The 8,803-nt window shown below is 41.3% G+C and overlaps 2 protein-coding genes across 3 annotated transcripts in view; one reads left to right on the top strand and one right to left on the bottom strand.

Moving 5' to 3' along the window:
- Window positions 1-6,222, bottom strand: part of hydin (HYDIN axonemal central pair apparatus protein) — a 59,471-nt gene extending 53,249 nt beyond the window's left edge. Inside the window, exons 1-6 of the mRNA XM_025056297.1 lie at window positions 5,935-6,222; window positions 5,331-5,456; window positions 3,742-3,861; window positions 3,525-3,659; window positions 2,428-2,627; window positions 2,225-2,349 (exon numbers count right to left, since the gene is read on the bottom strand). Coding sequence (XP_024912065.1) covers window positions 2,225-2,349; window positions 2,428-2,627; window positions 3,525-3,659; window positions 3,742-3,861; window positions 5,331-5,456; window positions 5,935-6,000 — 772 coding nt within the window. The 5' untranslated portion in view covers window positions 6,001-6,222. The remainder of the gene's footprint in view (window positions 1-2,224; window positions 2,350-2,427; window positions 2,628-3,524; window positions 3,660-3,741; window positions 3,862-5,330; window positions 5,457-5,934) is intronic.
- A 673-nt stretch (window positions 6,223-6,895) lies between these two features.
- Window positions 6,896-8,803, top strand: part of pnp6 (purine nucleoside phosphorylase 6) — a 9,430-nt gene continuing 7,522 nt past the window's right edge. Inside the window, exon 1 of one of the 2 annotated variants that reach the window (XM_017033041.1) lies at window positions 6,896-6,960. In XM_017033041.1, coding sequence (XP_016888530.1) covers window positions 6,911-6,960 — 50 coding nt within the window. In that variant the 5' untranslated portion in view covers window positions 6,896-6,910. Of the gene's footprint in view, window positions 6,961-8,458; window positions 8,614-8,803 lie in introns of those variants that run through there. The other variant, XM_017033039.2, reaches the window with a different exon arrangement.

The following is an 8,803-nucleotide window of genomic DNA, read 5'->3' as shown; positions in this document are numbered from 1 at the left end:
CCCCGCCGGTCTTTTCATTTAAATCGTCCACAGTGGCAGTGAGGGGGGGGGGGAGGGGGGGTGGGCGATGAGGGGGGTTAAATAAGTAAGGAAATATTACCATATATTCATATGCATGTACACACTTCCCTGTCTAAAGACTGATGAAGGTAAAGTAAAGAGCCCAACGAAAACACTCTCCAACACGTGCACAAATCTTCAACGCCATAAAAACATCGGCACAACTCTGACCTCAGACGTTCATCACGGCCGGGGAGTCGAGGGAAAAGGTGCTAAATTAGAAATGATCGCCTCCTGATGGGGTCTAAGAACCCCCCCCCCCCTTACATAAGCTGAATGCAGGTGAAGAGCGCCTCCACGGAGAACGTTACTGCAGCAGAACTGTTCAGTGAAGGAACATGGAACCAATGTCCTAACGACGTCCTAACACTGATGAAGAAAATATATACAACTGATATCATAACATATGTTAGGGCTGTAGGAAAATATATCCATACACTAAAATATTGCGATATTTAGTTTCACGATTTAAAAGTATTTTAGCAACCTGACGTTATAATGGAACAGCACCGTGTGTTTACTACGTTGACAGTTTTTCTACAATTGTTTTTTGGTTTTTGTCTTTGTTCAGTTACGGCTTCGAGGACCAGGATTTTCCCACAGACAGATGCTCACACAGGGTGACACCCGGAGAAGCGAGCTCTGATCTGAGGCGAGGCCGACGACAACGGAGTCGAGTGATTTTTTTTTTTTTTTTTGACTGTTCTGCCGTCTTTTTGTTTGGTATCATGGGATTCTTTCTGCTACTCAAAGAAAAGCTGTGAGTCTGTGAAATTAGAACTGGAGGGGACTTTGATGTGGGCAGCTCGGATCAGGAGCGGGGCTGATCTGAAGCTTCATCCTACCTAATCAGCTCAGCCCGTCCTGCTGGATGTTGCTATTTTTAGCCACGAGGCTTAAGCTCAGTGTACACACACGTGGAACACGAGAGTTGTCCTTTCACAATATGAGAAGCTGAACAACATTATCGGTTTTTCATGGCGACGCTGTCAGGTGGAAGTGTTTGGAAAACATTAAATTTAACGTTTAATTGTGCCGTCAATAATTGCGGGAAGTTCGGAATGAAGGGGAACAAACGGTTAACTTTAATCACCTTGACGTTTTTTTCTTTTTTTGCTGAACACGATAAAAGCTGTTTGCTGATGTTTTCAAGTAAACTTTGTTCATTCAGCACTAATTGATCCCAACGTGTGTGAAGCTCTGCCTGTTCCTCTTTCATCTGTCAACTGGGGCTAAGCCTGAGGACGGCTGACCAACGAGAGGTACAGTACGCACAGCATGTGAACCAGGGATTGAGTCAAAGAGTGAACCAAAAAATAAAAGAAAACACATTTTAAAATCATAAAACGGCACAAATCATTTTCACAAGGATCGCAGATGTAAACATTTTTGTTTTGTTTTTGTGTTACAAGCAATTTTAAAAAATTGTTCTTTCCCCTCCGGTGACAGACAGAGAGAGAGAGAGAAAGAGAGAGAATGTTTGTGTGGTCTGTACCTCAGTGGCTAAAGCAAATACATTCATCCTTTTAGTTCCACACCATTTGATGATGCTGACTATGCAAAACTCCTTTTAGCAGGTGCAGAACCCCCGGCCCCCTACTGGTGAATGTGTGAGTGTGTTTGGAATTTGTTTTTGATTAAAAATATTCTACAAATATTAAAAAATCAGGATGGAAAAAAACTGGACATGGAGATCAACAGTAAATACTGTGTTTTGAGGTTTTTACTAGGGATATCCAATAATATCCGCCGAACGATTTTATTGGCCCCATATTAGCATAACTATGTAATATCTGTAGGAATTGTTATCATTTTTAAAAAAAATCCAATCCAATCCAATAATGAAAACCTGATAACCCAGTGCCTGGGTTTGGCCAAATGATGTTTGACCTAAAAATAGTTTGGGGGAAAAACGGCTGTATGTGAAAGTGAAAGTCACTAGATGGCAGCATTGCAGCTTATTTTATTAGTTAGGGTTTTGTATTCATAACACTGGTGCCAGCAACTTTCAGATAAATAAATAAATATTACAGGGCGCAGTATTTTAATTCAAGGGGTGCATGGCAGAAAATAATTGCGAATATCCGCAATATCGGTATCAGTTGATATCGGATATTGGCAAAAAGTTATTTTTGGACATCCCTGGTTTTTTACGTCTTCTCACCTGTATGGTAGTGCACCAGCAGGTCTTGACTGTGGTCTCCTACATTCATGGGGTTAAATGTAACAACCACCTGCAAGTTCTCGCCCGGTTCCAGAGTCCCACAAGAGGGCGTCACTGCGAAAGGCCTGGAAGAACAGAATATCACAGACTAAATTCCAAACCTTTTTCCAAACAGTAAAAACAGCGAACCTCCAGACTCCGACCTCTGTGTTCGCAGCTCAAACTTGGCCGTGCTGTTTCCAACGTTGATGACCTGCTGCAGCCGCTCCGTGGAGCCCTTCACGGGACAGATGGGTAAACGGAGCTCATCTCGAAAGTTCAGAATGGCGCGTGGCCCAATGGCACGGACCGCGACGGCAAAGCGCTCCCTGTCGGTCACGAAAACCAGCGTGTGGTGGTAGTCCTGGGTGAAGAACATATCTGACATGGTTAAACCAAATATTGTCTACTGTGTTGTATCGTCCACGCAGTTAGAGTCAACACAGATTTTTTTTTTTAAACTTGAGCCAAGTTCCAATTCTGTAATTTGAGTCCCATTTAGAGGAAAACAAACGTCAATGAAGCATGTAAGCAAAATTTGAGAATCTTTTATTGATTAATGATGTTTCTGTATCTGTTTATCGAGCGGGATGGTACAGCAAGGCTACGACACGAGGACTACACATCTCTGTCAATACGTCACACACACAAAAGCCCAGAATATGGAGAAAACAAAAATGAAAAAAAAAATTCACTAATATGCATCGTTAGCGCAAACTGCGTTGTCTGTGTTTGGTCACGACACCCCTCGTGGTTGTTGTTACGTTTGACATTGGCGTCATTTCATGTCGACCTGTGAGTCTCAGTTTTCATTCTTAGGCACATTTTCAGTAACTTTATCCCCGACCCTTGACCCCTGACCTTCCGACTTGACTCCGACTCTCTGTTCATGTCGACAGTCGTCTGTGGTCAAATATGAGCTGTGTTCAGCTTTCCTTTTACTTCAATAATTTTTTTGTCAAGCACCACCTCCTTAAGCAGGGGTTCCCAACCCACGGCCCGAGGACTGCTGCCAGTCCGCAGGTCATTTTGTAGCGCAGTAGGCCTCAATGGTAAAATGTACTTCAGTTTTACTAATTTACTTCATTCTAAAAGAATGCAGTCATATCCCTTTACTTTTTTCATTCAAAGATAATCTGTCAATGTTTCAGGTCACTCAGACTTAGAAAAAAAAATCGAAATCCCCTTAACGTACCACTGGCGGTACACAAACCTCAGTTTGGAAACCACAGTACTGCACTACAGTGATGGTGTGTTCTACCTTGTTCTCCTGAGGAGAGAAGAATATGGAGAAGGTTGCGCAGCAGCTTGGTGCGATCCTGCCCAGAGCCTGGTCAGGAACATGGGCTCGGAAAAACTCCGAGTCCTGCATCTCCAGCCGGACTCTCCTGGGAACCTGGACAGAAACACACGACCCAAGACCAAGATTAAAACCCACACACTGAGAAGGTCACGATGTTTGTATTTGTCAGACTCACCTTGTCCATGTTGAGGAGACGCAGCTGTAACTTGTAGGTCTCTGAAGCAGTGAAGTTCTGGAAGACCAGCTCTGAGGGATAAGGCTGGAAAAGAGGCTGGTCCAGATCCACCATGGACGACTGGTGAGACAGAATTAAAGAGTCCAGAGTTCATTTTAAAATACTTTAATACTTTTCGCTAGGTGGCAACAGTTGGCTATAAAAAACAAAAACATAAACAGAGCTGTTGAAAATCTTGTGTGAGTGTCTTTCTTCAATTCCTGCCAGTATATTAGCGTTGTCTTCAACTAAACAGGAGTACATTTTTAGTAAATATAAACTAGAATATTATTAGATGATTACCTTTAAATCCTCTACTTTTCCCTGGCACAATTCCCTTTAGTGGCCACACACACACACACTTTTGCATATTTGACAAGTCAACAGAAAATGTGAAGAGGATGAGTCGCAGTGCGCGTGATGAAGAGGATATTTATTCATTTAATTTCTTAATGCCATCTTCACTCCCAGCCCGTCATTAAATTTAATCTTTAAAGGCATTGAGCAGTCAGTGACACCAGCTGCCCTCGGCACATCAATTAGTGGCTGCTGACTAAGTGGGAAGCAACTCTGGTACATTGAAAATGACCCTGGCAGTCGGCACATGCTTTGTATGCAGATGATTAACGGCGAAATAATGAGAAGTTTAAATGTGTTGTCTTTACAGGGACAAAAAGTGACAAGTGAGACTGGGACTAAACACAACACAGCAGCGGAAGGGGATGGTGTTAATACCCTCACTGGCCTCACTCAGTTGAGGTTATTTTTACCTCCTCCTAACAAAGGGACCGCATATTCAGAGGGAATTAAACCTCGAACAGGCCGCTGTGCTGTTGCTCTGCTGCAGGTTTACAGTACCTGCAGTCAGTGTGAAGACATTTACATTTTTATTAACTTCTACGACAGGCCGGCGGCGGAGGGAAAATTTCCTGTCAGACAGTGAAGACGTCTGCATCGAAATGCTCAAGAAAACATTTCTTATACAGATGCTGTTCAGGGAGGATGCAGCCTCAGCAGAACCGAGTCCACACAGGCTTTGTCAATGTTATCAGTGAAGCACTGAATAACCACTGTATGTGTTACGACTGGCCCGCCTACAGTCTGTGTCTGTTTGCTATTAAATGATTATAATAAAGAAGCGATGTCGATGTAATCTGGTTTTTGGAATTCACAAAAAAAACATTCGGTCGATATATTTGATAAGTAAAACTCTGTGCATTCAGTTTTTTGCGTGATTTTGTGGATATATCAGTGGTTTCCAAAATGAGGGGCGACACTCCCCTAGCTGGCACCAAGCTACAGTATATTACAGCAGGGAGAGTGTGTGGAGGGTATATATTAGAGAATATATTAGGCATTACTGTGAAGTAGACGTTTACTGGGGTTATACAATAATTATTTTTATCACGTTTTGATTTTTTTTAATTTGCCAACCCGGTTTTTCACCATCTTTATGTTGTGTTAATCTTTTTCTCTGCAGTACAGTTGTCTAGAGAACTGGGATGCAACAAAAACAACAAGGAAAAAACAAAACATTTCCTGGTGTTTACTTTGTGATGCGTAGTCTCGCTCATGTCAAGCAGCTCCAGGATGCGGGGGGAGTGCACCTCCTTGGTGTTCGCCAGACGCTCCTCTGTGGACAGCAACATCTCATGGGTGTAAACAGATGGAGTTACCTGCAGACACACAGCAGCACAGTCCATTCTCCTGACAACACTGTACCATCAGAGACTGACGACGACGCAACACCAGGAAAAAAGAAAAAACTCAAATGTTCAAGAGCAAAGATGATCAATAAGATGTTGAGGGTTAAATAGCTGAAACTAATAACCAAAATTTTTATTTTGGTTATTAAAAGACAAAACAAAAGAAGAAACTTTGAGCAAAATAGTTAAAACAAATAACTCTCATTCCAAATTGAATCAAGGTAAAATATTTTTTTCATTGTCAATACATTCAAAATGTGACAAATTAGCCAAAAAGAGAGAAGGTTTGTTGAAAAAATTTAAAAATTAATCACACAAATCTAATAGTCAAGAAAATATCCACATTATCTACAAATAAAGTGCTGGTGAAATATAATCCTGATCCAACAAATACAAAATAATGAATAAAATAAATACAACTTAAATAAATACAACTTAAAATTCTCACCCTTTTTGGTTTGTCCTCCTTTAAAACGGGTCTTAAGCTGCACAACCGGGGCAACACCGCAGTCATTTTTTAAATGTTTACATTCAAATACCTGTGAAAACCACATGGATTTTTTTTAGCTTTTACATTTTATATTGGATAAAACAGTTCTACATAAAACCCGGTCCGCGGTTTGACCATTTTAAGTCGCGAAGCTAAGTTAAAAGCTAACACTAGCGTCTAAAACTTTCAAAATTACTATTTTGAAATAACACACTTTAGCTTATTTTGTGTTGTCAACTTCTTATATATTTTAACACTACTTAGTAACTTAATTAATTAAAAAACATATTTATTTTACTATGGTTTTCTTTGCTTTTTAATCTTGGACAAAATAAACTCGTCTTACCGTCACATGAAGAAAAAAAACACAACACTGGATTTTAAACTTATTCACAGCACGGTTTGTGTTTACGGCAACCCGGTTGATGTTTGTTGCTGTGGAAACCATGTCTGACAACGCACCACAGAGTCATCCGTCGTGTGATTGGCTTAAGAGGAAGTAAGTACCCCTGTGATTGGGTAGTGGTTTAGTACGGTAACAAATGAGGCTCCGACGCCGACACTTGACCACAGGAAGTTGTTAGGGAACCTGTGGTGTCGCCAGGGGCGCACGCAGACAATTCAGGTACAGGTTTGCGAGGGGCAAACGTCTAGAACGTTCTCTCAGCGGTCTTAAACAACTTAGATATGATTTTTAATATTATTTTTAGCAAGATATGAGCATTATTTTTTATTTGATCGAGTTCTAAAAATCGTTTTTTTACTCTTTAATAACAACACGTAGGTAGTTGGAAATTAAAGGTAAAATAATAATAATAATAATAATAATAATAATAATAATAATGATGATGATGATAGTACTACTACTACTAATAATAAACTTAATGTTCCGTGTTTTACCAGGAATACCAGGAGAAAACCATGTTGAGACAACATGCAGACTTTTCACTGGGAATCGGACCAGGAAACCAGGGGTTATACGAGGTAAGAAATTGCAATTCATTTATCAATATCACTTATCAATTATTCCCTATCAATATTTGTATTAATTCCTATTGGGTTAGGAAATAGAATATAGTACACATAGGTTTGTTTACATTCACTCTTTAATAAATGCACCAACACATTCGGGTTTGACTTTAAATTAAAACTGTAGGAATAAATGGAAAAAACATCTCCAAACACTAACATTAAATACACTTGCAGTTATCAACTGTATCCACAGAATTCTTAAGCAAACAGAATAAGATTCCAAAGATTGTTGACCATGGGGAGGCGCCTCTTTACAAGAACCGGTCCTGGATTCCCCTCCACAGACTCTACAACTGCATGGATTTTCATGGACATTAATTTTTGTCCATTTGTTTTTGTTAGAAAAATCCTCAGATCATGATCATGTTTCCATAATCACTACACTACAACCTGAACATTTACCACCATACAGTACTCAGTACTCAGTACTCCGACTCCTTTATTCCAGTGTCAATATTGACACTTCCTCATTCAAAGCTCTGACACAGGTGCAGCCTGTAGGAGTTTTTTTTCCCCACCCTATTTCTCTTTCATTCTCTCCCTCTAACCCACATGTCAGCATTTTGAATTTTTGTCCATCCTTTGTGTGTGTGTGTGTGTGTTTGGGGGTGGGCGAGTAGAGAATTCCTGTTGTATTTGCAAAACAATCGACAGTTAACCACATCAGAACGACTCCAGGTTTCGTGACTCAGTTCCACTTCACAGCTCTGGCTTTTCATATCTTGACCAAAACTTTGTGGCGTTTGTCTGTGGCCTCTGTCAGGTTTACCACAGTCACTTGAGGAAATCACTGGGATGTGCACACCGTGGCAGAAAAACATCTTTATGACAAACGTCTCTGCATCGATTTCATTTGACTGTAAAAGAATGAAGGATGAAAAGACGACAGGAATAAATCTCATCTACAACTTTTAAATACAAAAGTATTTTCTGGTTTCAGAAAAGTAGTAGTAGTAGTAGTAGTAGTAGTAGTGGTAGTTAATAGTCAGCGTTGAACCAGTTAACCCTGCTGTTAACCAGTGTTGGAGGTTAGAGGAGAAATAACACGTTCGACTGGCACTTCACTTCAGTTCAGTTCCTCATTCTCTCTTCCTCCTACTTTCTCCCCTGCCTCTCTCTCTCTCTCTCTCTCTCTCTCAGTCCCTTACAGTAAAGTGAACTCTAAATACTCTGCTGTAAAATTCGAATTCCCTCCTCCTTCAAAGCGAACTTTACTTTCTCTTCCATTTGGCTTTTACGCGTGACGTCAGCGCGCTGCGTCGCTCTCCTACACCAATCCGGGTGATCGGCTGCGGAATCTCCATCAGCCTCTCCAACTGCCGTGGCCTCGTCTCGTCAACTGATCAGCAGATAAACTCCCTGAGCAGACAGACATGGAAGCTGCGTCCCAAATACATCGTTGACCTCGACTACATCAGGACGTAGCTTCGTAGTCGTACGACTGACATAACAACTGACCATAACGATGACCGCTGTTAGTGTTAGTGTCACGACTGCGTTTCTCAGCGGTTTTCGAGGTTGTTTTTTTTTTTCCGCCTTCTCTCAGGATGACATCACTGTGACGCAGCAGAGGAAGCCACAGGTGGAACAGACACAGAGAGAGATGTCAGTTTTTATTCTACCGCACGCTTTGAATAGTAACGTTTCAGCCTCTCTCTTCAGCTCTGCTCGTTTAAAATCACCAGCAGTACGCGGCTCCTCACCCTCACTCCCAGCCTCACCCACACTCTAACTGACGAGCTGGAAACTGCTGGGCTGAAATGGGTAAAAGTGGAAAGTCAGGAGGCCCCCCGAG

The sequence above is a fragment of the Cynoglossus semilaevis genome, chromosome 6 (assembly GCF_000523025.1).
Source record: "Cynoglossus semilaevis isolate Cse_v1.0 chromosome 6, Cse_v1.0, whole genome shotgun sequence".
In the NCBI taxonomy this organism is placed as follows: Eukaryota; Metazoa; Chordata; class Actinopteri; order Pleuronectiformes; family Cynoglossidae; genus Cynoglossus; species Cynoglossus semilaevis.
This window is presented reverse-complemented; position numbering and strand designations above follow the sequence as displayed.